The sequence below is a fragment of the Poeciliopsis prolifica genome, unplaced genomic scaffold, assembly GCF_027474105.1.
Source record: "Poeciliopsis prolifica strain line A6 unplaced genomic scaffold, Auburn_PproV2 SCAFFOLD010, whole genome shotgun sequence".
NCBI classification, from domain to species: domain Eukaryota; kingdom Metazoa; phylum Chordata; class Actinopteri; order Cyprinodontiformes; family Poeciliidae; genus Poeciliopsis; species Poeciliopsis prolifica.
The window spans coordinates 13282931-13310752 of NW_026562385.1; the positions used below are offsets into that span (position 1 = coordinate 13282931).

General features: G+C 41.4%; 1 protein-coding gene across 2 annotated transcripts in view; it reads right to left on the reverse strand.

Moving 5' to 3' along the window:
- smg1 (SMG1 nonsense mediated mRNA decay associated PI3K related kinase) overlaps positions 1–27577 on the reverse strand; it is a 43890-nt gene extending 16313 nt beyond the window's left edge. The window contains exons 1-39 of one of the 2 annotated variants that reach the window (XM_055035339.1): positions 27349–27577; positions 24945–25093; positions 23650–23802; positions 22410–22546; positions 22207–22265; positions 20966–21179; positions 20722–20847; positions 19826–19898; positions 19229–19326; positions 18888–19061; positions 18432–18653; positions 17985–18086; positions 16539–16829; positions 15960–16090; positions 14530–14691; positions 13841–13959; positions 13664–13751; positions 13457–13558; positions 13235–13375; positions 11687–11913; positions 11248–11447; positions 10467–10628; positions 10204–10358; positions 9976–10109; positions 9323–9634; positions 9091–9232; positions 8203–8353; positions 7986–8109; positions 7646–7891; positions 6592–6743; positions 5782–5914; positions 5472–5616; positions 4871–5009; positions 3918–4136; positions 3647–3827; positions 3367–3528; positions 2737–2960; positions 1035–1189; positions 686–908 (exon numbers count right to left, since the gene is read on the reverse strand). In XM_055035339.1, the coding sequence (XP_054891314.1) occupies positions 686–908; positions 1035–1189; positions 2737–2960; positions 3367–3528; positions 3647–3827; positions 3918–4136; positions 4871–5009; positions 5472–5616; positions 5782–5914; positions 6592–6743; positions 7646–7891; positions 7986–8109; positions 8203–8353; positions 9091–9232; positions 9323–9634; positions 9976–10109; positions 10204–10358; positions 10467–10628; positions 11248–11447; positions 11687–11913; positions 13235–13375; positions 13457–13558; positions 13664–13751; positions 13841–13959; positions 14530–14691; positions 15960–16090; positions 16539–16829; positions 17985–18086; positions 18432–18653; positions 18888–19061; positions 19229–19326; positions 19826–19898; positions 20722–20847; positions 20966–21179; positions 22207–22265; positions 22410–22546; positions 23650–23802; positions 24945–25093; positions 27349–27425 (6204 nt within the window). In that variant the 5' untranslated portion in view covers positions 27426–27577. Of the gene's footprint in view, positions 1–685; positions 909–1034; positions 1190–2736; positions 2961–3366; positions 3529–3646; positions 3828–3917; positions 4137–4870; positions 5010–5471; positions 5617–5781; positions 5915–6591; positions 6744–7645; positions 7892–7985; positions 8110–8202; positions 8354–9090; positions 9233–9322; positions 9635–9975; positions 10110–10203; positions 10359–10466; positions 10629–11247; positions 11448–11686; positions 11914–13234; positions 13376–13456; positions 13559–13663; positions 13752–13840; positions 13960–14529; positions 14692–15959; positions 16091–16538; positions 16830–17984; positions 18087–18431; positions 18654–18887; positions 19062–19228; positions 19327–19825; positions 19899–20721; positions 20848–20965; positions 21180–22206; positions 22547–23649; positions 23803–24944; positions 25094–27348 lie in introns of both variants that reach the window. The other variant, XM_055035338.1, reaches the window with a different exon arrangement.
- Between the last annotated feature and the right edge of the window lie 245 nt (positions 27578–27822).

The following is a 27822-nucleotide window of genomic DNA, read 5'->3' on the forward strand; positions in this document are numbered from 1 at the left end:
CGAGTTAAGGTAAGGCATGTCAAAGAAGTACTGAACACGTCACCATTTTTAGAAATCAGGATCATTTTTATATTTCTATTGATGTGGAATCATTAAGAAATTTCAATAGCTACTCTGTGTGTCATTCCAGTTTTTATAACTGGAATAAAAATCTGTGGCAGTTATTTGACCAGTCCTCTGAGTTGGCTTCTATTCTAATTTAACTTCTTGAAAGCTGCACATGCAAGATGAAAATGTGTGTGATGTCAAAAGGTAACTTTGCCCTTTATTGTTGTTGCAAAAAAGAAGTTGAGATATTCTCCTGGATTTGGTCTTAATTCTTTTTTTTTGCACTTTGACGTCTCCTTGGGACAGAATTTAATTTGTATTGATGAAGGTACTTGAAAATATTATATGCATTTTAAATGTTAACTAGGTTAAAATCACAGATAATCTCTAATGTCAGAAGCATGTATTATTCCTCTCAGTTGCTGTGCTTTGGCCTTTCACATTAAATCTGGGATGTGTGTAACAGACTCGGATTCTGTATACCTGAATACCTGGTGTGAATGAAAATTTTTGCACAGGGCCTTAAGACAGCAGTTGTTGTGAAGTGACTGAATTAAAATCCCCAAATAAATCAGGGACGTTTGTGTAACAAGGACAACAAAAAAAAAAAAAAAAAAAAAGAAAAAAAAGTGCTGACCTGTTTGAAGGGAAGCCAGCTGCTGGCCGGGTTGGCGGGGTTGGCTGGGTTTTTCAGGCGCTCCAGCGCAGACTTGATGGCGTCGCCGTAGGTGGTCTGGAACCAGGTTTCATGTGGTGTCTCTGCTGGAGCGGTGGTAATGCTGCACACGTGATCCAGAGCGAACACCACGGGCCGCATCAGAGCAGAGTGCTTCTCTCGCATGATGGCGATCTTTTCATCCCTGCAGAGCAGCAGGCTTGCTGTTACTTGTAAATTTACAAGGTAACCATGGTTTCATTCTCTTTAACAAGAACTGCTTTAATATTTTTCTTCCTGCCATTTTTTACAGAGAAGTTAGTATTCCTACCTGCGCAGCGTGTTGTTGTTCTGCACCCTCTTGACCTCGTCCTCCAGCTGCTGGATTCTCCTCAGGACGTGCATGTGTTGCTGCTGCAGCACGCCCAGCCACAGTTCATCCCACAGTAAGGTCACTCTGCGCAGCTCCCCCACCAGCTGCTGGACCTGCGCTCACACACAGTCACAGCCAAGTGTGAAATATGCACGGCTGACGCAGAGCCAGAGCACCAGACTCTTCTCAATGGTCAGGAAAGATGCAGACTCTGCATTTTTCTGTGAGGTTTCTAGGTGATTTTTCGTTGTTTTTTTTTGGTATTGAGAACTTCATCCCTGTGTTAGCAATCTGGATTCATGAACACAGGCAGATGTGTCTGAAAGCTCCAACTAGACACTGAAGCAAACCATCAGATTAGTAATAAATTATTCCATCGATTATTCTGATGACTAATCTGATAAAAAAATAAAATATGAAATTGGTCACTTTGATGATCTTAATTTAAAATTCTAACCCACTTCAACTTGTCAACTAAAATATGCTGTATCCTTGGCAACATGCCGATTCTTCTTACAGATTTTGGTACATTTGATTTGACTTCTTAAAATAGTACTTTTATTGTTTTTTTGTATTACTTTAAAACAAATTTAAGAACCATTTTTCAGCCTAAATTTAAGGCTTTGTAGAGCTGGATTTTTAAGAGCGTTTGTTCCTTCAGCAAATCAACAACTAAATATTCATGGCTAAAATATTAAGATCACGATTTGATTTGGCAAATAAAAATTATTCCACTTATTTTTATTATTAGACTGTTATTTAGAAACCGGAAGAAAGAAAAACAATTGGAAAATCAGATATTTTTCCAGAATCAGTTTTCTGTTTTTCGTAATTTTCCAGAAAAGTTAAACATAGACTTCTAATAACTGTATGGAGAATGTTGGCGTAGCATTTTTTAAAAACTAAATTATAGGATGAAGAAGGAGTGAGAGGACCGTCAGTCACTGTGGTTTTATTGCCTTTAAAATTCCATTAAATGGAATTACAAAAAAAAAAAAAATTGCCCAAAGGAAACAAGCTAAGTAAAAAAAAACCAAACAAACAAAAACTTGTTCTCCTATAAAGGAGGTTGTTTGGCTGTATCAAAATCTGTGTATTTTGGAAAACTGGAATGGAAACGGCTTTTTCGAGTCGTGTGATCAATTACTGTGGTACAAAACACGAAGGAGGGAACAGGAAGTGGTAAGAGTGTGATTGCGTCACATGCTTTTTAATGTTTTTAACTTATTCACCTGTGATTTTAATTGAGTTTCTTATTTAATGAGAAAACAGCAATTGAAAATTGTTTTGTGATATAAATGGGATTTCGACAAAGTTTTGCTCCTGTTTGCAATGGAAACGCAGCTGATCAGAGCTTGACTAGTGAAGATCCATGTTTTTTTGTTGTGTGACTTTTCCTCTCTACCAGCAGTGGATATTGTAAAAGTCGTAGCAGCTATGAATTTTGTTTCTACTAATTCTTGAGTATGCAACAATTTTAATACAAGAAATAGAAATAAAAAGATGCCGGAAATTTGTAGACAAAAGTACAGAGAACAACAATGCAGCATACTGGGTGCCCAGCTCTATTCCTGGAGCTTTTAGACACACCTGAATCATGTGTGTTCATTTTATTCAAGACAAATGAGAATGTTTTCAGTGTAAGCTTGGCTTCTCCTACCTGAAGCACCATGGTCGGGTTAGCCAGAGACAGCTTCTCTACTATCTTGCTGTAACAGTCTTGCATCATGGCTTGGTCTTGACTGGAACAGGTGGCCATCTCCTCCACGGCTCCTCCTTCATCAGCACTCTGCAGCTCCTCCTCTTCGTCCTCCTCCTCTCCGCCCAGGTCCTCTCCCTGCATGCTGCCCAGGAAGGCTGGCAGAGACGGCGGCATCTTGCTCCCTGTCCATGCAGCAATGAGGAGAGCCACACAAGTTTTACTTAAGGCTGCAAAAAATGATTAGTTGCTTTTTTTTAGTAATATTATTTTACTTTATTCTTAACAGGATGCGGATCAGGTAAAGTTACAATTGCCACTTGAGAAGTTCAGGGTAGAACACATTTAGAGACAAAGAGGGGTTTTTAATCTAAAATGCAAAATCTTGTACAATTTTGGCTTAATTAAGTAATTCTCTTTTATTATTATTTCTTATATATTACTTAATTTGCAGTAGAAATGGTCCTTCTGATCCTTGGTTTGCTATCATCATACAGCTGCTGCAGCAGCCAAGTTCCAACCACAGGGATAAGATTTGCTTCAGACAACATGTAGTCAGTAGAAATGTCCCTCTCTGCTGGATAAAAGTACCTGCACTCTGAGCCTCTCCTCCCAGAGACAGTGATCCTACAATGGCCGGGTAGAGGATCAGATGGGGCGAGTCCTGGGCCACCCGACACAGCAGGCTGCATATACTCTGTCGGATGTACGCCTCTGGATGGTTGAGACGTGAGAACAGTTGTGGGATGATGCCTGAGGGAGAGACGAGTCAGGAACAGAAGAAAGGTCAGAAGAAAGCTCCAGAATGTTGTTCTCGTAACGTCGGCTTCTCTGCCGACAAAAAACAGAAGTGAACATGTTTGGAACGTACGCCTCCAGGGCGAGGTGGGGGTGGAGGCCAAGCCCAGCTCCAGCCCCTCCCTCAGTTCGCCGGCGTGTTTCACCAAAAGCCGAAGGAGACGCAGCGTTGCCATGACGATAACGTCGTCGTTGCTCTGTTTGCCGCCGTGGCAGGACAGCAGGAGCTTCGGGTCGTCTTCATCAACGAGCACCTGCAAAAACAAAAACCAGCATGCACTGAGAGAAACCTGAACAGAACCGGAACCTGCACGGCGCTGCGGGCCGGGTTCTGCCCTCCTCACCTGTCCTGCATTCAGCTTCAAGAAGGTGAAATAAGCGTGGCAGGAGACGCGATACAGTCCAAAGATCCGGTCCACTACCCGCCTCCAGACTCGGATCAGGCCGTCTGTCACATTCTGGCCGGCGTCTCCGAGCCAGGGGCAAGAGGCGGTCAACTGGCGCCAGATCACATCCACCATGTCGTCCTCATCGTCCTCCTGCTGCAGGGCCATGTCCTCATCCTGCCACACAGAACAGCGTTAGGCCTGGGACCGTTCAGCCGATTTACCACAATTAATCAATTATTATCTAGTAAACTAGTGATTAATTAATTGCTAACTGGAGCATCGCAACTCAAAATAAAAATGGGTAATTTGCTGGAAAACAGCACATTGTAGCCAAAACTGAACAATAATAGACACATTTTGCATGTAAGATTTGTCTGTTTTGCCCAGAACTCCTCAAGTAGTTCAAATTATGGAAAAAAATATCTATTGATCACCTTTTGCTGTCTAATTATTAATCAAAAAATAATCATCAGATCAGCTGTACACTAAAGTTCAATTCAGCAAAAAGAGACGATATCGTCACAAGTTGATGTTAGAAGAATGTTTTAGGAACTATCTTTATTTTCTTACTTAAAAATCAATTAAAATATTTATTTCAATTTTTAATCCATTTCTAATATTGTATGGAAAACGGCTTCAGTGTCTAAATGGAAAATGTACAGAATTAAGTGCCAAGTTTTTGAAAATACAATTACTCATCAAAACAAGTAATTACAAAAAGATCATCAATAGAGCAATAGAGGAATTTTAGACCGTTGCTGAGGTAGATGTTCACATGTAAGCATCGGTCGATCACTGATCTGCCAAACTTTATCAGTGCAGCTCTACTTAAAATGCAGCTAAATGAGACGTTGACCCCAGTGGATTAGACTCGTTTTGCGTCGTCTCTTCTTTTAAACCTGCTCTACCTGTATGCCAGTCGGTCGACACATGGCCTGTCCCAGGATGCTGAAGATGGTTTCTTTATCTTCTTCGCTGGTGTTTGCAGGCAGCAGCTCCTCTATGTCCTTCTTCTCTCCTGGAAGGAGAGGCAGACCCTCCCCTTGGCTGAAGAGAAAACAGATTTACTTCACTGGAGGATTTTGATGACATCTGGCAAAATGTTTGATGTTTTTACGATGTAAAAAACCTTTGAACTGCCTTGTTGCTGAAATGTACTACACAAATAGAATTGACTAAAGAAATTACTTTATTTATGAAAATGAGTTAATATTATAGATTTATTATTTTGGTTTTTACTCCAGAAATTCCTCCCATGCTTTTCAGGGTACTAAAACCAGGTAAACTGTTGAAAAATCTGACACACACATCTTTATACTTCTATTGTTCTGAGGACATTGTATTGTCTTCCATTCATTTTTAATTCATTCATACAGCCTGACCCTGACATTTACTCTAAACCAAGTCATTACATGCCTAACATCAACCCTGAACTAAGTGCAATTCACAGCTTAGTCGTAAACCTGACCGTGAAACAACAACGGTCAGTGTGCAGGAGGGTTCACTAACCTGGCGTTATCCACCACCTTCCTGCCCCAGCGGTAGGCCCAACTGGCCAGAGCCGCCCAGGACTTGGCCATTTCTGGGGCCAGGCTGGTGGACAGCTGGTAGAGCTGGCCCAGAACAAAGTCTGGTTCCCCCACTCCCACGTTCACTGGAGAGATTCAAGAAATAAGAGACCACTAATACCAGCATAAAGCCAGACATCATGAGCTTTCTGGACATTTTTTGTTGTTGTTTTTTTACACATTAACAGAAAAAAACAACAATATTAGAATGGGATATTAACACTCATTGTGTATTAGTCATCCAGCTTTACCTGATGTCACTGGAGTGATGTGAGGAATGCTCTGATCTTCCAGAGGAAGCTCCAGCAGCTCGGCTATATTTCGGCTCAGAGGTGACATGTTGCCTAAAGCAGCCGAGTTCACAGCTCCTGACTTCTTTACCACCTGAAACAAATCGCGCCGTCATAAACGGATCACATTTAAAGGGGCAGTATTATGCTTTCACCAGGCACATAGTGCTATTTTAAAGCACAATCAAGTAACTATGTTACAATCAAGGTAACAAAATGCTATCTTTAGCATTTTCTGGTTAAAAAAATGCTATAGATCAAATAAGATTTTCTAACTGAACTCCCTAAAATTGGACCTCTATCTCTGTGACCCTTTAACGTTTTACCAGTGTTGCAATAAGTTGTTGCTCAGCAGTTCATTATGAACAGTTCCAGTCATTAAATGCTGCTGGCTAGTCTGAGTGGAGGTTTTACAGGGGAGGGCTGCTCTGAGAACAGAAAACTCGCAGACTTTGAAAATGCAGCTCTGAGGAGGAGCTGCGCCTTGAAGGCAGGGTTAGGTCCATCTAGGTGCTTTTGGAACCTGAATGGTTGTCATGGAGATTAAAGAATGTCTCAAACATAAAAGAAAGGATCAGATATAATTTTAATGAGGGAGTAACATTATAATGTGATGTAAAGCTCAAAAAAAGTTTAATTCACATAGCACTGCAGCACAATAGAACATTGTGCTATTTTAAAGGGGCAGTTGTAATGTTTGGTATTCATATAACAGTGTAAAAAAGAAGCTGCCAACACCTGTAAAGCTCAAACCATAATCATGATTCCTGCCTGTTTAAGCTGGGGTGTCATGTCCTTCCAGTCAGCAAGCAACCATTTGCAGAGAGTCAGCAGAGAGCGGCAGGCTGCACCCTCATTCTTCCCCAGCTGGCAGTAGGACAGAGCTGCCCCGCTCAGCATCTCCATGGCAGCCACTGACTGGCCTGCAGACAACGGAGACTTTCTTAAAGGAAACTGAACAGAGTTAAGACAACTGCAAATCTCAACTCTGCATCATTCTGGTTTGTCCACTCAGAAACTGTGGGCTCACAGTTTCTGTGGGTTGAAATCAAAGTAAGTAAAGTTTCAACCCCATGTTCTTTACTTAGTCACTTTTTTCTATGACAGTGTTCATTCTGTCTTCGGAAAGTAAACATTTATTTTGAAAAAGTGCCACATAACATCTATGTGGTCATCAATCTGTCACTCTTATGGTAATGTCTCTCACTGGTCAGACACAAAAAGTTCAATACACTTAATATCAGTCATCTTTACATTCTTACAAGGTTTTAAGTGGCTCTATAATCAGAAATACATCAATAATGAATAGAAAAGTAGTAATTTAGAGAAATCACTTGTTTGAATTAATATGATCAGTTGAAAACTTCTCCTTAATATAATCATGTAAAATTAAATAAGCCAAATTTGTCTGTCATCACCAATAAGACTTGTTAACTTGTTTGGTATTTGATATTTGCAAATTTTGTGAAAAATATTAAACAGTCTGCCCAATCATCTTAATGTTTTCTTTATTTCTTACTTGTCTGACCAATCACTGCAACGCATATACATTTTGACCCCCTTCTAATTTAACTTCCTGTTTGTATACGTTTTAATACATATATTTTTTTGTCCAGTTTTGGCTTAATTACTGCTACCGAGGGTGCGCTTCTTTCAGAAAATGGCCTTTCTTTGAGTGTGTATACTCCAGTTAACGAATAATCCATTTCTAAATTAGCTGCCGATTAATCAGATTCATCGTTCCTATCCTGATTTCATGTAGATCTGAAAGGAGGAACAAATCACAGGAGATGGAAATGAAGGTGGAGGAAAGTCTGTTCCATACCTGCAGTTCGCAGCACTTTGGCCTTTTCTATGTGAACCTCTGGTCCCCATTTCTCCCCCACAGTGCCGTCCAAAGAGAGCCGCTTAAACCCCTGACACAGATCTTCCTCCTGCTTCTCTTCCTGTGTCCCATCACTGCACTGGCCAAGGAGACGAGACGCTAGAGCTATGTTGCCTTTCTTGCGGGCAAATTTGGCAGCGGTTAGACAAAGTTCCAAAAGATGGCCATCTATTGAGGAGGAGTAACCTAGGCAACATGGAAGGTGGCAAAACAAGACATTCAGGATGATTTCAGGATATTTCCCTGATAAATTTAATAATTCTGTTTCATTTATTATTACCCTTCTGGAGCTTTTGGATAAGTTGTCTTTGGAAGGTGGAATATCTTAGTGCTTGGAGGAAAAGCTGCACATCTTGTTGTTTACAAGAGTTTAATGCTTCACTGCTAAGAGGAATCACACAGTCCTGCAAATCAAACCAAGAGTGAGCACAAGTCGTTTTAGCAACGAAGGTGTGTTTATGAAATTGCAGCTCGTTGTGGGATTTGCTGGTGCTCACGTCTTGGCCTGTGAGGGTATTCTCCAGGGCAGTGGTGCAGTGCAGCTGCAGGGTGGACAGGGTGGGCAGGGCGTCCGACAGAGTGAGGGTGGACAGGCGGAGGGGGCCCAGGCAGATCCTCCCTGTCTGCTTCAAACATCGCACCAACGTACTGCAACATCAAACAGGTTCATAACACCACACATTTCAATCACTTCAAGATTTGAGGTGCCTAAGTGCTGTCAATGAATTAGAAAATTTGATCAGATTAATCACACTCTGGTGCTCTGAATAATCACTGTGCCTAACCTTGTAAGCTTGAAGTAGAAACAAACTGTCGATACATCCGATATCAAAAACCATCACTGTATCAACATTTTTAAAAAATATTTTATTGTCTCAAACCAAACATGTCTGCAGATTTACGCAGGCTAACGATACAAAACAAAGCTAAAAAAAAAAAGCTCAACTTTTGTTGCTCTCTGCAGTCACGGAAAACTTTCACCTGTTGCTGTCCATCGCTCACTGTATGGCGTTCATAACGCTGGCAGAGGTTTAGAGGTCAAAATAGGCAGTTCCTTTAATCTGCATTATGTAAAATTTCTATGTTCAAATTTTCAGATTAATCGCATGTATTAAGGTTGACGATTATTAAAGTAGCTGGCAATTATTTCAGTAATCGACTCATGATGATTAATCCGATTAATCGTTCCAGCCCTAGTTTAAATCAAAGCTCAGTGGTTCTTGAGAGGGCAGATGTGCATGATTATACCGTTATCAACACATCACTTGAAAATGGTCTCAAAACAACATTTTACTGGACAGTATTTTGTCCAGTTATTGTGACAGGTCTATGCGTTCCTAATAAAATGCTCAGCTTTGTTTCAGAAGAGAGGTGTGGTTGCTCACTCTGGACTGGACGTGTTCCTCTGCTCCTGCTGCTGATTGACTTTCGCCATGGCACCGACAGCACTGCGCAGCAGTTGCACCTCGATGGCTCTCTGCAGCTCAGTGGGATCGGGACTCATGGAGGGCAGAAGCCTCTTCAAATCTGAGCACATGTATGCATCACATCACCTCATTAGGAAATGCTTCACCGTCCACATACACAGTTCAAGGTTCAGTCGCTCTCTACACTTACCAAGCTTGTCCTTGTTGCTGCCAAGAGAGCTGTAGTCCTCTCCGGGCAGCAGCTCCAGCTGCGCCCGGCACTCGGCCAGGTCTCCCTCCTCGAAGCGGGACAGAGCCTGGATGTAGTTGAAATCTGTCCTCAGGTTGATGCTGACCGGGTTGGTGGAGTTCTGCTTGAGGGCGCTGGCTGTGGCCTGCCACTCTCTGACCGAGGCCCAGTCACAGAGTGACACATAGCACTGGCAGGCCTTGTTGGCCAGGAAGTTGACTACCTCAGGTGAACACTCACTGGCCTTCAGCAGCACCGTCTTCCTGTTGTCACCTGTTCAGAGGGACAGCAACAGTTCCACATAGAGAAGGATTCTTAGGTTTCCAATTACACTGACTGAACAATTGAAAGTTGTGTTGTTTTTCCATGTTTGAAGGTGTTGGTATGTTTAAGTGTGCTGTACTTTGTACTGGTGCAAATCAAATACATCTGTATATATTTATGTCAGTTTTCAAACAGAAACATTTTAAGTCGATTCAACACAGATTTTTGGTATCGTATCGGACAACACTAAACCTCAGACATCGGAATCAGAAGTGAAAAAAGTGACTTGTAAATCCATAATGAAATCTGGGATTGTATTTTTTTGCCATACATAAAGTATGGTGACTTACCATTGCTGGTGTGTTTGGGGCTAGACGTGCTGCTGGACAGCTTGAGTAGGCAACTGTCAGAGCTTTTGATACTGCAGTCCATTCCAGTCACAGCAGAGAGTTGATCCTGATACTCTAAAGCTGCTTTCTCAAACCTAAACAAACACACATTTGATAATGGGCAACAAGGGAATAAAAGGCAATGCGACACATGAGCAAAATATCTGAGGTCCAAGGTTCGGTGCTCACCGTCCCTCAGCCTGTAGGGCAACCGATGACAGCCAGCCCAGGTTCTTCCCAGAGGTCAGGAGGCTCCAGGCCGCCAGGCCCTGGATGGCCTCAGGGCAACGCAACTCACACAGAGCTTCCACTAGCAGTGCAAGGGGAACTTCCAGCTCTGAAGCCTATTGAGCAGACAGCATACTCATCTAACCAAGAAACCATAACCTAATAAAACCTGGACTCCTATCCTAAAAAGATAGGAGTCGGTGGAAACCTGGGAGAGTACTGACCTGGGTACCACTGTTCTTAAACTCTGCGAGCAAGTCAAAGCCATGGCGGACAGTCACTGCAGGCTGGCCAGACAGAAGGCCGACTCTCATCAAGGCCAGGCGGATTCTCGTCAGCCAGTCCTGGCAGGTCTGACGGTTTGTGTAGAAGAAAGTCTTAATGGCCTGAAATAGACAAGAATGACACAACACCTCATTAAAATCACAGCCAGGGATTTGTGGTGTTCCTACACGTGACAGTCTGCTGGACTCAGTCCGATTCTTTCTGTCTGCACTGAGTCAAACCAAATCCGTCGAGCAACCTCTTCCCCTCCTCACCAGTGGGGGCGCTGAAATAACCACTGAAGGAAACAACACAAAAACCTGCAAAGAAGACACTGAACACAACTTCTGTCTTACCCAATGTAAACAATGGAGTGGTGTCAGACTTTAGAGGTTGTAGGAATTCCGTTTTGTCTTTGGCAAAAGACCATGAGTCATTTCTTCCTTCAGCGTTAGACTAGTGTTTGTTTTGGTTTTATTTACCCAGAATCAATTCACAAATGCATTGGAACCGCACCAGAGTTCACTTCTACTGAATCTAGACCAAAGTTCGCTTTTTTCGTCTGCATCACATTCACATCTAAACAAACTGGACTTTCTAGGTAAACGGACTGGCATTGGATTAAAGTGGACTGAGCAGAGATGGTGTGAATACATCCTTAAATCTTTTGATATAACAGCTTATAATGGCATTGTTCAAGCAACAGTGAGGTCAGGGGTCATTTCTGCCACTTCTACACACCTTTGGTGGAGCAGTAAGAGCGTTAGCACAGCCTTCGTAGGCGTTGTACATGAGCTTCTCCAGGTTCTCCAGGTACTGCAGCAGCAGCGTAAGGCGCAGTTGGTTTGAGTGGTGGCCGTCTCCGTCACTTCCAGGTCCGGCCCAGGCGCCAAGGTCCTGCTCCGGGTTCAGACTGTGTGCGGCCAGGCTTCGGATCATCCCTGAAATGCAACCGCAAAAACAGAAACTCAGCAGCTTACAGTGAAAATCCAAACTTTATTTAAAGGGGCAGTATCATGCGTTTTCCAGGCACATAATGCCCTTTTATAGCACAATCAAAGTAGCCGTGTTACGTTCAATTGTTATAAAAATGCTTTCAATGTTTTCAAATGTAACTTAAAATAAAGTTGACTTTGTAATTTTATGCTTTGAAATTGGGTCCTCCATTATTTTCATTTACCCTCGATGGTCTGGAAGGTGTCCTGAGCTCGGCCCAGAGGCGTGCGGAGCTTCGACAACACGGTGAACTGCGCCGCCTCCCAGACGGCCCACTGCCACAGCACCACCTCGGTTTTCAGCAGCGCCCGTGGCACCATGTCCGGCCGGCTGCTGTCCACACTCCCACGGCGTTCCCGCTTGTCCAGCCGTTGGCAGCTGTAGTACAGCCGCTCCAACCACGGCTCCTTGCTGCAGAGAAAGAAACAGGAAAGCTGAAATGTGGCTCACATTTAACATCAAGCCTTTTACATCATTTATAAAATAACATTGTTAAAAAATATTCAATATGTTTTGTCACTCATTTCAGAAAGTGAAACTAATTAAATGAATTCATTCTACATCCACTGAGATATTTCAAGCTTTCATTTTTTTATGTGATTTTGATGATTATGGCTTTAAGAGCACAAAAACCCAAAATTTAGTGTCTGATTTTTTTTTTAACTGTCACTTAAATGTTGGAATCTCATTGCATCTCACCCAACAAGCTAATTAAATCCAATCTAAGGCAGCAACTAACAAATTATTTTTGTAATCAATTATTTTCGTAAGCAACCAGATAAAAATAAATAAATAAAAATGATATTCTGTAGATTTATTTAACCACATCAGATTTTTTTACACAAAATAAGAAATAGATTAAGAAGATGCAAATAAATAATTACAATTCTTTTTAATAAGAAAATAAACATGTTATTGCAATAGCAACATTCTTTCAGTACATTTTTTACTGAAAGAATCTTAAATTCAAAATGTATTTTTTTGATTTCTTTTGTTGTTTTTTTTCACAGTTATAGTTTTGGCTTAATTACTGCTCAGATTCTTTCAGCAAATGGCATTCTGCATTCTCCAGTTGATTAATTGATTACTAAATTAGTTGACAATTATTTCAATAATAAATTTATCACAATAAATCTGGTCAATACTTTCAGTCCTGCTCCAAACACTTGCACTTCCTGATCTCCAGGGTCAGAAGAACAGACAAATGGGGATGACTGCTGATTGGTCAGATGTCTAGAACAGACATTGGCAGTCTCCACAAAGACTGTCATTTTCTTAAATGGTGACTAAAAGTCATTCAATGATGCCTAAAAGTCATCATTAAAGAAGCAGATTATTCACAAAGCTCAGTGTGAAAGGAAAATGCAACAGAGACAATCACAGGCTAGAGCGGAATTCAAAGAAAAACCCATTTGAGAATCTTCACAAGAAGTGGACTGAGGTTGGAGTTTATATCAACGGCTCAGACATTCTATTATAGTTGCTAATACATTTTTTTTTTTTTTTATTTTCCTAACGGAGGAAGAGGTGTGTGTACAGTAACCAACAGAATTAGAAGTTGTCAGACTGTACAATGATGCAATAAGACCAAATGTGATTTGAGTGTCTGGTTTACATGGAAAATCTGTGTTGTTGTGCATCCAGGGCAGTTTGAGAAGTCTATTGTGTGTTTGAAGTGTTAAGAGCGTTCAAAAGAATAGTTAGAGAGCTGAAATGTGGCAGTGAGCCGTACCCTCCACGATGAAGGACTCCATACAAGATGAAGCTGATTAAGTCACTGAAGTCCTGGGGGTGGAAAGTGCTGCTTGGTGCCCGGCTCATGTGGTGGCGAATAGCCAGAGAAATCTCTCTGACCTCAGATTGGCTATGGTTGCTGCAAACAAAACAAAAACCATCTGACTCATGTCACCTCACATCAACAGATTCAGCTCAGATGAACATGAGGAGGTCCTACCTCAGAGCCACGTCCAGGGGAATGGTTCGGAGAAGTTTGGCAAAGGCCTGGCGTACTCTTACTGCCGAGTGCACCAGCTGAACTCTGCACACGTCCATGCACCTGGCAGATCAAACACACAGAATAGAGACTGGCCATGAGAGCCTGCGCTAACGTCTGCAGCACAGAGCTAAATCCAGGCGTCCAGGCCTGCAGAGTGAAGCTCACCTCTGCAGTAGCTCAGTAGACAGGCATGGAGAGAGGACCTGTAAGCTATGGGATGTTTGAAGGCAGATACTGTGATCTTCATGTAGAGCTGAGCAGAAAATGGAATAGATAATAACATGAGTCAAACGTGTGTCTAGGGACAGCATTGAAAGAGGAAGCGAGGATGTCTGGCCTCACCATTATCCAGCAGGCCTCTGCAGAACCTGCTGAATGACGGCAGGGAGAAGAGTGGGCTGTAGGTGTCTGACTTCACCATGAGCAGAGACACTTCCTGGGCCCAGGTCAACAGGAGCTTCCTGCAGCAACAAACAGGCAGCGCATGGAAATCTACTCTGCTTTAACAGCCATTTCTCATCTCTACTGGGCCTATTAACATGCACTATCAGACAATAAGGAAGACTAAAAATAAATAATTACTTCCACCACAGATTTATTTATTACTGTTCCTAAAAATTCAACAAAAGAAGGGAAGGGCTTTATTCCATAACTGAGCAATAAATAGATGTTTTTGTAATACACATTTGTTACATATAACGGAAGGGATTTTATATAAATACACACACACACACACACACACACACACACACACACACACACACACACACACACGCACGCACACACACACACACACACACACACTCACACACACACACAAACCCTTCAGAACAGTTTTCTATATGTGTATGTCTGATAGTTTTATTAAATTCAAATTTAAAAATTTTAGTTGATGCCAAAGGGAAGTTAAATATTAAATTTTGCTGGTATTTGTTTCAAAAATACAGATTGCAACATCTGAACCCATTACTTGATTTTTTTCTTTTGCTAGTCATCTCCTTCATGTCCCCCACAGTGTGTGCGTCCCAAACCTGGCATCTGGGTAAAGGTGCTCCTTTGACAGCAGGTTGCCGAGGAGACTGAGGAGTGTGCCGAAGTGTTTCTTTGTGGCGGTGGTCACCGTGCTGATGACGGCTCCGTCGAACAGGGAGGGAGACGATGACGACAAGCTGGATGAGATAAAATGATCGTGTCTGCAAAGGAAAAACAAAAGGTGACCACAGGATAGTGGAAATCTGGAATTACATTTTCAAACAACAGAGTGGAGGTATTGTCTTCCATGTGTTTGTAATAAACAGTCTTGAATAACAACTGCTTATGAATATTCATCTTCTGATCCATTTTATATTTTTTTGAAAAAGAAATCCGGTTTATATGAGTACAGGTTGCTTCATATGTTAGAAGTACACTGTTGCTATATTGACAGTTTGACACCGCCCCCTGCTGTTGGCCCAGGGAACAACAGCTGACTTCAACTTCACCGACCACCTGATATCAAGTATGTTACTACAGACAAAAAAAAAAAGTAAGACTAATAAAGAGAACCTCAGGACTAGGCCCAGGAGGTTTACCTCAAAATTTGTTCTACCCACTTCTGACTAAGGAGGGCTGAATAGAAATAACTGGCAATATTTTCAACTGCTTAATGTTTGTAAAAATCTTTGAACACTACACGTTTCCTTCTACTTTGCCTCGTCGATCTATGTTTGAAGGTATTGTGATAACAATAAGCATGACAATGAGAGCAGTTTATGCAGTCACCATGGATGTTACTGTATGGTACAGAAACCATAGTGCTACTGTACAAACAAAAATACTGCTCTTGAAAACATTTGTAATACTCTTATTTAGGACACAAATTCATGTAAAGCAGTGTGATTTTTATCACTAAGCTTCTCAGACAGGATTTAATCATATTTATTGACACTTTTTGAACAAACAGCAGAGAAAATATAAAAAAATAACAATCCTGACTGAACGGACAGATTTTTTTATTTTTAAAACATCAGTAATTGAAATTTATTTTGACAAAGGCGAATCAAAATTCTTATGACGACATATGATAAACAATACGATATAGGCCCATCCCCAGCTCAACATCATTTAGCTTTAAGAAGATCTTAACCCTAACCCTTAAATGCTGATAGCTAAATACTTAATCATATTTTAGCAGTTTCTTAAGTTTTATCAGTACAGTCTGGGACAACCAGACCTCGTGAACATTCATGATCTGGATATGGCTCAAAACACGAGTTTATTTTGACTCTGTCGGGGTTCAATAATCGGACACTTTGGTTTGACGATATTAGTTTGATCAAAAAGCCAAATTGTACAGTAAAATTCAAAATTCTTTATGTCAAATTCCACAATTTATACCTCATTTTCCACATGGGATTGATGCAGTTTGTTGCGGATCAAGCCTGGACCAATAAAATTCCAATAAGGGATTCTGTGTCTTTACCTGGTGCAGTGTGAGTACAGGGAGTAGAGCACAGCGTACTGAATGGCAGGGTAGAACACAGCCAGCTCAGAGTGAACCACAGTCAGGTTTTGACTCAGCAGAGTGAAGACTGTTGGACTCAATGCCCACATCTAGAGAGACACACAGACAGAACAGGCATCAGCTTCAGTTCATGCCACCGTAAACATCTGCAATAATTCATAGAGCAAGCATCTGCCCTAACACTGTAAAAACACTAAATCTTACCAAGTATTCTTGGTCTAGATTCTAGGGCAAATGTCTCAGTTTAGTCTTATTTCAAGTGTTTAACTTACAAGTTATGTTGCATCAAAGATATAGTAGGTTGTTTTAAGTCAGTAAGTCCTTTTGATTGATTAAAAAAATAAAGCAGTAGTTCCATTGGTAGATTATTTCATTTATGACATGGAAAAATGCAATTTTATAAGTGAAATAATCTGCCAATTGAACTAGTACTTTTTCATCAATATTAAAAAAATTATTGACGTAAAGCTAGAGCCTATATCTTGCTGAAAAGTTACTTGTAAGTTATTTTTTGTCTTGAGCAATAACAGGGCGTACCCCTATGAGGGAATTCTTGGTGTTTCCAATAGTGGTGAGGGTGCTGAGGTTGAAGATCAGGGTGAACTGAGCTTTGTCCAGAGGCATGCTGAGAGAGGTGAAAGCAGGGTGCTGGATGGCTGAGCATGTGCTGCCCGGCGCCGTGTTCCTCTCGGGGGGAACCAGGCTCTCCATCAGGCTACACAGAGCACACGCCATCTCACCCAGCACCAGCTTATAGGCTGCCTCCAGGGTGGGGATGTTCTTGAGGCTCAGCAGAGCCTGGTAGACACTGTGAACAGCAGCCATCACCTGTGGAAGACACACACACTCATACATGCACTGATCCACTTCTTTTACTTCTGATACCGTTAGCTGAGGTTTATATCAAGTTGACAACATTGGTCCAACGTAAAATAAACTGCAACTAAGGTTCTTTCAAATGGTGCAGAAAGTGAAATTAGGAATTCTAAATTTAATGTAAAATGAATAATAAAGCATGGCATCACACAGAGCATAGAATTAGTTTGAATAGATCTGCCTTTAAGAATTGTCACTGATACTCGATCTAGAATTTTTCTCACTATCTAGAGTTTGACTAGTCATTTCCTTCCATGTAGCACCAACCCAGCTGAACAAATCCTCAGTTGCACCGTGTGAGAAGATTCAGCACCTAATTGGTGGAGGGAAAGCAAGTGTCCAATGGAAAGGGTTATGAAGTCTTTTCTCACATGGTTTTGAGACTAAAACCTTGGCCATTTATGGCTAACATATTAACCAGATCAGGCACATTAACTGATGAACACCTTGTTACTAGAGAAATTAGCAGGTTATTACAATGGGTTCTTTTTACATCCATCCAGCCCTGAAATGAGGCAGTAAGAAGCTTTAAAATGAATCAGCTTTTTCTATACAACCACATGTACAACCACTGGGTGATAAATCAATTTTCCAAACAGACAATTGTCAACAAAGATGGAGGAATACTAGGAAATCCAATAGTGTTTTTTAGGAGATGCGGGACAGGAGAAAGGTTCATAATCACAAACGACCTGGGCTTTACAACAAGTGTTTAACCACCCGCACACTTTGCTCTGTCTAACAATGTAAACATGTTTTCTTGTTGTATGCAATAGGTCATAGATTAATATTTAGCCTAGTAATCACCTAGAAGCGCATAAGAAAATCAAATTAATGCAGAGCAGAAGTCCTCTTTGGTTGTATATTCAAGCAGATCACAGTTGTTTGAAAGAGGCAGTATTATAATTGTTTTATGATTTAAATTTTTTCTCCCATTTTTTTCTATTAGTCATATCACAGTCCAGACTCTGACTTCAAGCACTCACTTTTTAAAGCGGAGTAATGAAAGTCATTTCTGCCATGTTTTAATAAAACGTATTTTGCATTTTTCTGTGATGTCTAAACATTGCTGGCAGTTTAGCAGACGTAGCTCAAATGTTTTCATACCTCCTTCTCTGGATGGAAACGGAGATTCAGAAGATGGGAGTCCGGAGCCAGGAGCTTCTCAACAAACGACACAGGAAGTTTGGTGTTCACCTGATCCACAATCTGAGAAACATTCACAACTTCAGGTACAACTGCGGGCAGGCGATAATAAAACTGAGCAGAAATTAATCAATTAATTTTTTATTAATTTTTGGATTAACTGATTAGTAACTGGACAGCAAAAGTTGCTTATTTTAAGAATGCTTTATGAAATATGAACCAGGTGAAGCTAAAACTGCCACCTGAAGAGTTCTGGGGAGAATATATTTATATCCACATAGATTCTTTATGCTCCAGTTAATCGTATATCAATTACTAAATGAGAAGACATTTATTTCAACATTCATCACAATTAATTTATTCAGTAATTAAAAGCCAAAATGATAGGAACTGTGTAAGTGAGAATACCAGAGTGAGCAGACTGAGGACAGCCAGGCTGTAGTCGGAGCCACAGGCCAGGCAGCAGTCCAGCTGGTCCAGGCCGTAAGCGAGGACCGCCTCCATGAGCTGACCAGTGGGCTCCACACTGGCCAGCAACACACCCACACACTCATTCCCTGCTGTGAGAACGGCCTCGGAGAACTGGACCTGCTTGGCTGCAGTCACACACGCCAGAACTCGGTTTAAAACCTTTAAAGGCAAACGGCAGAGGAGGTCACTTTATTTTAACGTCACTACCGACAGGAAATGTCAAATCATGTTTGAAAACTGGGTTGGGTTTCATTAAAAGTGACTTCAAATCTATGCATCATTTTTCTTTGCACTATTAACTGTAGGCCAGACAAATAAAATCCAGACAAAACATAACACAGTTGTAGTTTAGGACTAAAATAAATGGAAACTTTCCCTGTGAAGTGCTCTTACATCATTGACGTAGATTTCAGTGATGGGGGGTCCTCTAACAGGACTGAATCTCTCTCCGATGCTGCGGACCACGGTGCTGAAGACCCTCAGCAGAGCTGCCAGCTTGGGCAGGGACACAGAAGGAGGGGGGATGTCTTCATCCACCGCCTCACCTGACGTCACATGACTCAGGTCCTACACAGAGCAGGTACTCTTAATATACATCACTCATCAAGTCAGAGTAGTAGTTTTAAGTCAGTAAAACTACTACTCTGAGAAAGGTCTTCTATTTCTTCCATAATCTACAAGCCCAAAGTAGAATATGAATACAAATCACTTTAGAGACAAAAACATGAAGTCACCTCAGCATATGCCTCCATGTCTTCTAGGAACTGGCCCAGTAGGGTGGTGGAGAAGGTGAGGTCTGCCACCCAGAACTGCTCCAGACTCTGTAACCAACCTACACAGTGGAGACTCATTAGACAACATTTAGACTGATGCCAAGCTGTATGCTTCCATACAGCTTGGCTACCAATATGACAAAATATTGTGATATTTTCCCCTTTTTTTCCCCCCTTCTCATCTTTACTTCCATCACTCTGTAATATTCTCATTTTCTGGATTTGGGGGCTTTCATTATCTGTAAATAAGGGCTTGAAATATTTCACTATGCATGATATTTCTGTACAATGAGTTTCACGTATTATAATTTTTTGAGTTGAACGTGCATGCAGCCTGAGACTAACACGACGGTTGCAGTTCCTGGACTTTGACACATGGAGAAATACACAGTTTTGTTCATTTTGTTTTTGTTTAAGCTAAAATTAAACGCAAAACATAAAATAAGATATGAAAAGACCTCCGTTGTCCACATCAAAGCGGACTGACAAAACACTCTGTTGTTTAATAAGGGTCTGGAATATGCCCAGAAATGTGACGACAACAGAAAACAAACTGACCTGAAACCTGCTGAGTGAGTGATTGCCTCTGGGTGTGGTCGATGTGCCAGCCCACTAAGATGTCCACTGTGTCCTGTGGGAGAATATGGACAGACATGAGGAACTGGAGCAGCTGAGTCCAGATGTTGTTCTATCGTCAGCAGGATTCTCACATCCCAGGTCAGAAATCCGTGTTTCTCTGCTCGATTTTCAAAAATTTCCTAAGTTTAATTTATTATGAGACCAACTGATTAATTGAGATTGGCTTAGGTGAGCGACAACTAATGCAATGATTTACGGAAATGCTAATAATTTTCCAGACAAATGTTCCTTTTGCACACATATCCAGACACAAAACTCATGTAAAGTGCATTCATAATTGTTAAAACTGTCACCATGTTATGAGACAGATAATTTCCTTCTTGAGCTTCTATTGCCATCTGAAAAAAATGCACCGTTGCCAACCAAAAACAACCAATCAGAGCCAGGAGGAGAGGCTGAGTACTGTCAATCAATCCCATGTACTTGCTGCTAAATGTACAGAAAAAATGCAGGAAAATTGTCTATCTATGCTAACTAGACTTAGCTGCAGCTTAGCATAGAACAAGAGGGAGATGGGCAGGACCATATGCAATTGTGATTGACAGCGCTAAGACCTGCCAGTGGGCTCTGATTGGTTGTTTTTAGTTAGCAGTAAAAGAAGGCAGAGGAGCTAAACTTTTCACAGATCTGTCTTACACCATACAGTCACGACAAGGTGACAATTTTAACAAAATGTAAAACATATTTTTATAAAAGTTACTTACTGCAGCTTTAATTAAACTTGGTGCTTTTGCTAATTGCAAAGGAGCTCAGGTCAAGGCAAGTGTGGATGCATCAGACTTAAAGCAGGAAGTTAGGAATGTTGGAATGCTCACCCGGAAGTTGGTGCTGAAGACATGCGGGTAGCAGCGGGCCACCTGGAGAATACACTTGACGCTCTGACAGAGCAGCTCTGGGGTGTCCACGTTCTCCAAGATGGACTGCAGGTTGCTCATCACCAGCTGGAGCAGAGAGCATACCACAGTTCCTACAGGCTCTGCCCTTCAACACCTTACACTCAGCACAGCTGTGCTGAGCTTTAGAACAACTGTGGTCCACAGGGTGTGAGAGAGCGATTACCTGCATAATGTGAGAGAAGGCCTTCCTCTCCCCGGCAGCCTCCAGAGCCCGCTGTGCTGCCACCAGGTACAGCAGCTTCACTTCATCACGACCACCAGAGTTAAACTTTGTGAAAAGCCACTTGAAGATGCGTTCCGCCTCGTAGCTGAGCACCGTGCAGAGGAGGCCGACGCAGGCCGCTGCTTCCTGACGCAGCTCCCACAGCAGCTTACTGCTGTGGATGGGAACCATGCAGAGGACGGAGCAAAGGTCACACACACACCATACAGGAAGAGTCACTGCTAGAAAACTAAACTGTGTTCATGAGACCTGATGCCAGGAAGGAGACATTTATCACCAGGGTTCAGAGCCATGAATGAAACAAAGTCCAGAAATGAGAGAAGCTTGGAGCAACTCGTATCATGAGTTCAGCAAATGTAAAGTTCCACCAGGAGTTTGCTAATTGCTGCTGGCTAGTCTGGAGGATCTGAGAGGGGGAATAAAGGGAGAAGTCTGCTCTTCTAGGAAACGGCAGCTCTGAAGAGGAGCTACTTCTGTAAGGTGTGGCTCGGTCCACAGCTGAATGGTTGCCATGGAGATTAAGAGGTTTCTCTAATATGCATGAAAGAATCAGGGCAACAGTCCAGGTATGATTTTGATGAGGGAATAAAATCATAATATGACATAAAGCTAAAAAAAGTTGGTTTTATATAATAATTTTTAAACAGTTTTTTGTGTTCCCTCCTTTATGACAGTTCAGTTCTACTCCCTTATTACAGGGCTTCTTTTCCAAGCCGCAAATTATAATTCACCGTGTGCTTGTGTGAAACGTTCTTTTATGTTTTCTTTTTAACTTTAACATTTGAAAACGTGCAGTTGTGCAATACTGCATATTTTTGGTATTGATCCAATACAGGCCTGTACAGCCGATTCCCAGTGTTTCCAGTGCCTCACCCTACCATTGAAACTGGCCAAGAAGCACATTGATTTTATTAATTCAAGTACCGCAACATTCTGTTGTGAGCCAGTTTGGTCCCTACGTGTTGGCTCTTCTACGCATAGCGCTTTCTCAAGCTAGGGTTATACTGACACATTGAACTGTGCACAACTGGGCCCATTACCCAATCTCTTCAGATCTTGAAGAATGATTTCAATCACACTTAAAGACAGGATAATTAGTCCTGAATCTATCATATCCCACATTTTTGCATTTTTCCACACAAGCACACCGTTTCACAAACTTGCAGCTCACAGCCTCTTACCTCTCATTCAAGATATCATTCAAGGTGCTGAGGATGGTGTCCAGCTGTTTGACCATGGTCTGAAATGAGACACACAGGGTGAGACAGATTACTGCAAAAGAAGACGGCACAACATTCCTAGCTGTGAACAGCAACTGTGGTTTGATGCACTGTAGTCTTGTGACTACGATGGTCAAAAGGAAAACAACGTGAACATGACTGACCACTTTGCTCTCGCCATGGCTGATGAACTCCTTCAGCTGCTTTAGGGTGGCCAACCTGCGGTCACGGTCGTCTTCCCTGGAGACTCTGCGCAGGAGGTTGGCCAGTCGAGACTCCTCCGAGTGAGCCATCCCTCTGTCTGCACCAACGCACCCAAACACACACGCCTTTAGAATGTTTTCTGGACGTTTTATTCTCAACCTGTGAAATCACGGCGCTTGGAAATCTTGACGGCAGCTTAAAAGAAGGAAGAAATTGATTGTGGCCAGCATTTTTAATATTGGCTTCACCCCAGTACGGGCTTTGTTTAACTTTTTTTTTTCCAATAATTAGCTTATGTTGACAATATAGGTTGTTTTTCTTTTTGTCTTCTTTTCTCTTTACTTATTTCCAATCCTATCATTGTGAATTGAAACACACCATGTAAGACAAAAGCTGCATCTTACAATGAAGCATGTATTTGATCCTAAAAAACAGTGGAATCAGTTTGTTCAAACTAATCTTAGTCAGAAACGTACCACAGTCAGAATGCAGCAACAGGAGAACTTTAACTGCAATACTTTTGCTAAAAAATCTGATAACTATATAAATTATGATTGATCTGAAAGTCTTTTCTTTCTTGAGGGAAACACAATGTCCCTACCATAAACCACCAGTCTGGAACAAACACTGAGTTCCTTTCAATCAAGGCTAAAAACCCATTTGTTACAGCTGCCTTTGATTTATAACAACTGGAACAATTGATCAATATATTTCAACTATATCTGATGATTGTTCCTGATGTTTTTGATGATGGAATTTAACAAAATGTAATGTTTGTTTCTCGTTTCATAATTAGTCATTGTGCTATTCTTTTGTCATATAAAGCACTTTGAACTGCCTTATTGCTGAAATATTAATGTCAAGTTCATTTATATAGCACTTTTAAAAACAGGTTGAAATCATAGCAAAGCGTGTTTTTTTAAATTTGGTTGTCAGATATCTATGAACAACATGGTTAATGATAAACTTGACTTACCACATATGACACACAGCTATCTTAGCTGTTCAGCTAAGAGTTCATTCAACTGTTTTTGTCAGAGTTGCTTAGAGTCTGAATTAATCATTTTAAATATTACATCCTACAAAATGTCTCATCCAGGCATTCCTTTGAGATCACAGCTTTTCACATACTGATCATTTGATGACTACTTCCATGACTAAATTCTTATGTCAGAGCTTCACCAGGTTGTCCCTGCTTACCCTGCGATTTCCTCATTTCCTTTGAAGCTAAAGCACGATTTCCATGCTGAAAAGTAGTCAGATCCGACGTCACGTCATTGGGCCTCAACTCTTCCCCCAGCGACTTCCAACCAAATGCTGTATCACACACACTGGGCTCAACTTCATATCCAGCTATGGAGAGGAAACGTGAAAGGTTAGAGCAAAAGAGAAACGTACAACCCTCTTTGGTCACCATGCAATTCGGAGTATTTTTGTTAAAGTTCTCATCTTGTGACACCAGCCAGACACTTTGAAATTATAAAATAGCTATTAATAACTATAACAACATAAATAACTATGCCGTCTGTGAATGTAAGGGAGTAAATATTGTGGCCTCTTGGATTTTTCTGCTGCTTCATGGTGAACAGTTCCTACTGATATTATGAATAGAAACATATATTAATGTGCAATAAACAAGTTCCCTCCTTTTATAATAAAATAATGGGGAGGAAGTTAGCGAGGCACTGATCAAATAATATCTATATTGGTCCCAATATTGAAAAAAAGTCTAGATGGGGCATCAGTAATAATGTGACCAATTCATAAGAATAGATCTATTCAGTCTAATTCTAAGCTCAGAGTGATGTCATGTTTTATTATTTATTTTACATTATATTTAGGATTCCTAATTGCTCTTAATGAACCATTTGAAAACCATTTGTTGCAGTTTATTTGACATGTTTCACATTGTCAACCTATTGTTTTTATCAGCTTCAATTTCTTTGTCATTTATTTTCCATTGGCTGCTCTACTACTAACTGCACTGAACAAATGAAAGTAGTTTTATTTTTACGTGTTTGACAAAGTTTGTGAAGTTATTGGTGTATTTGAATGTGCAATACTTCTGAAGAGTTATCAAAAAAATTTGTAATTCAGTGCATTCATGTCTGTGTTTAAAAAAAAAACCCAACAACAACATTTTTTAAAGTCAATTCTGCTTTGTTTTTCTGTATCAGGTTGGTAATTGTCAATGCTAAATCAGCTAAAGAACAGTTATAAAAATGACCTGGCATTCTCTTTCATAACCTACATTTTGGATCTCAATATGAAAATCTACAACCTTGAACCTTAATGTTTGGTGAGTAACCAGGCTAACTGCAATGCAGACAACCACTGAAGTGATGATACCTCTAGTGGAGTAAGCCCTCTAGAACCATAAGCTACCTGGTAGATTTTGTGACTTATGTCTACAGAAAATTACATCGCAGCCCCGGACTGTGAATTAAATAGAGCCTCTCCTTATAGAGAATGCCTCTATTCTTAGACAGCCTTACCCTCCTCCTGATGTGCATCTGCAGCAACGTAGGCATCACTGTGGAGCGGAGGCTGTTCAGGGCACGTGGAGGGCAATACGTCATATAGTGGTCCAGAACCAAGTTCTCTGGACTTCACTTTATCCTGTAGGGATGACACGCCGTCACCTCTGAGGTGTTCATGGAAAAAGCACAGAAAAAAAAGGTTTTACTGCCCTGGTTTTTATAAGCCAAGATTCAGATTGGCATCAGGTGCCCTATTCCAGGCAACCTAAATCTTGGAATAGACCAGCAACAGGAAAGAATCAGCAGTGACATTGTAATTCTTAATGATTTAGGAAAGTGAAACAGAGATATGACCATAATCAGACTGTATATTGAATGTAGATGGAATGCATCAGCAATACCTTAGCTTAATACCAAAATCAGTCAACTTTAAGATGACTGGCTGTTTGGAAACAAAACCTCATGGGCTGAAAGCTGTGACTATATTCTAGAGATCTGTTGCAGGGTCAGATTTAACAAGAGGCATACAAAGGTTGCACAATATTAAGACAGTGTTATTAAGCAATAACATTGGTGGATGTTATGATAAAGATGTGACTTGTAATACACAAACAAAAACTGTTGATGTATTTCTGCTTTCAGTGCAGACAGACTTCAGACGGCAGCTGCTTCAAATTAAAATTCATCTTTTTTTGTTTCAAAACGAAAAAAATAAGAAAAAAATAAGAAGTGCTTAAGGCCAACATCTGCTGCTCTGGCACTGAAAAAACTAGCCATTTATTTAGCTTCTTATTGATATGACTCCATTTTATGCTGCATTGAACAACAGGTGTGGGAATATCTGACTCATTCTGTGTGTTGGAGTTCTTTGCTTCTGTGTAAACATCAATTTCCAAAGGAAAAACAGTTATTACTGTTTGTAATAAATAGCATGGCACTCTAACTAATGTAAGAAAAGTTAGAGTAGTACTAATATTGGCTATGACCATTTAAGACATCTTCAATTGCCTTGCAATTAAATAGAGTTTGGTCTCAACTGTCCTGCTGACGACACAGGCAGAAGGCTGGAAATATTTGAAATCATTTAAGAAAATGAAAGTGTAAGGAGGTAGACACATTCACAGCACTGTAATTTGACTAACCAAACTTCAAGTCCAAACCAAACAGAATTTTGTGCATAAGATCTTAAAGCTTAAAGGAAGTCGTGATGGAAAAGAAAGAAAAGAGTCAGGAAGATGTGAGTTAATCACACCCGAAGTAGTCATCAAAAGATTCATTTAGTGGATTTGAACGTTTTCCTAAGATTGTGACTCAGTGGTGATTTGTTCTGAGAATGTCTCACAGCGAGGAGTAAGGAAATGTATTATGTCAATTGTTTTCAGTTTTTTTGTTAAAACACTTGTTGGTCACCAAACAGTGCATCACCATAAATCAGAGGAAATGAACTTGTGTGGGTTTACATAGTTTCTTCCTGGGTGGTTGAACTGAACAGATCAGTATCTGTTGACAGATTTACAGCCTGTTCGTTGCTGTTCCTGACGCCTTGCTCTCTGCATGCTCCCGCTCTGAGCTGTTTCCAGTTTGCTGAAATCAAAGCGTGAGACACTGAGGCTGACCTGTGCGGGTCGGGGTTGTCATGATGACTTACCGCGCTGCAGGTGCATCCTACTGACTCTAAACGCAATAGATATTGGTGAGATGTGGTCTGAAGTCTCACACACAGAACTGACAGGTAATGTGCTTTCTACACTGCTTGTCTCACAGTGAGCTCGGGCCTTTAACAGATTGCTGCACCACAAAGGGCTTCCGCCACGACGCTCCACTGACTGTCGGGGTTCATTCATTGCTGTGTTGACTTGCCATGTTTATGAATTATCACCGCAACGAGAAACAATGTCAGCACAGTCCTATTTTAGCATCCAGTGGTTTCCGGAAGTGACTTGGAGGTAGGTAACATTACACAGCAGGGTGGCGGCTTCCTTCAGCTGACTAGCATCGTTAGCCAGCGCGAACAGAGGTGCATTAATGCTAACGGGCTAAAGCTTCACGTTCGGACTAATGTTCACAGGGAATGTGTTGACATTAGGATGAGAATTCATTTAATTTCGTCTTTGGCTCATATGTTCCACACGCCACTTGTCAGTAAACCCCAAACAGCCGTCGCTCCTAACGTCCTCCGAGTAGCGTTAGCTCTGAGCTCGGCACACCGTGATGGAGGCTGGTTAAAACAGCTTGTGTTGCTACTGCAGCTCCAGCTACTTCACAGACCGTAACATAAAACGGTTAAACGGAGAAGAGGGAGTAAGACTGAAGTGAAAACACGGAGGTATCTGGCTCCCATCTGGCCACAGCCCAACACAGCAAGACACCCAGGCCCCCCGAGAGCCGCCGTTTTATTTTGAGAAGAGCACCAACCAACCTGGGCTGCCAGTCGTTCCAGTGTGGCCGCAGTTTGTGGGCGCCGCTGAGCCGAGACCCCGGGGCTTTACGGCTCATTACCTTTTGGAGCGCTGCATATCCTACCCGCAGCGCTACACGAGTATTTCCGCAGCTTCGTTCTTCACATTTATGCTCTGTCAAGTCTCAATAACTGCTTAGCAACTTGTCATTATAGCTAGCATACGACGGCGTTCTTCTTCTTTCACTTCTACGTCGTCTTCTACTTCTTCTTCTGCGGGGGACTCACGGTGGCACAGCGAGCCTCGTGATGTGGTACCGCCACCCTCTGAGGCGGCCAGATGCAGAGCACCCAAAATGATGCTCCAACAAGAATATCAACGTTTCAACATTTTACTCAAGCAGCAGTAACATGTAGCCGTCCAAAAAATAACTGAAGAGCAAAAAAATTATCTGTAAAAGTGCTCCTCGGGTACTGAGTAACAGTTTGTTTTTC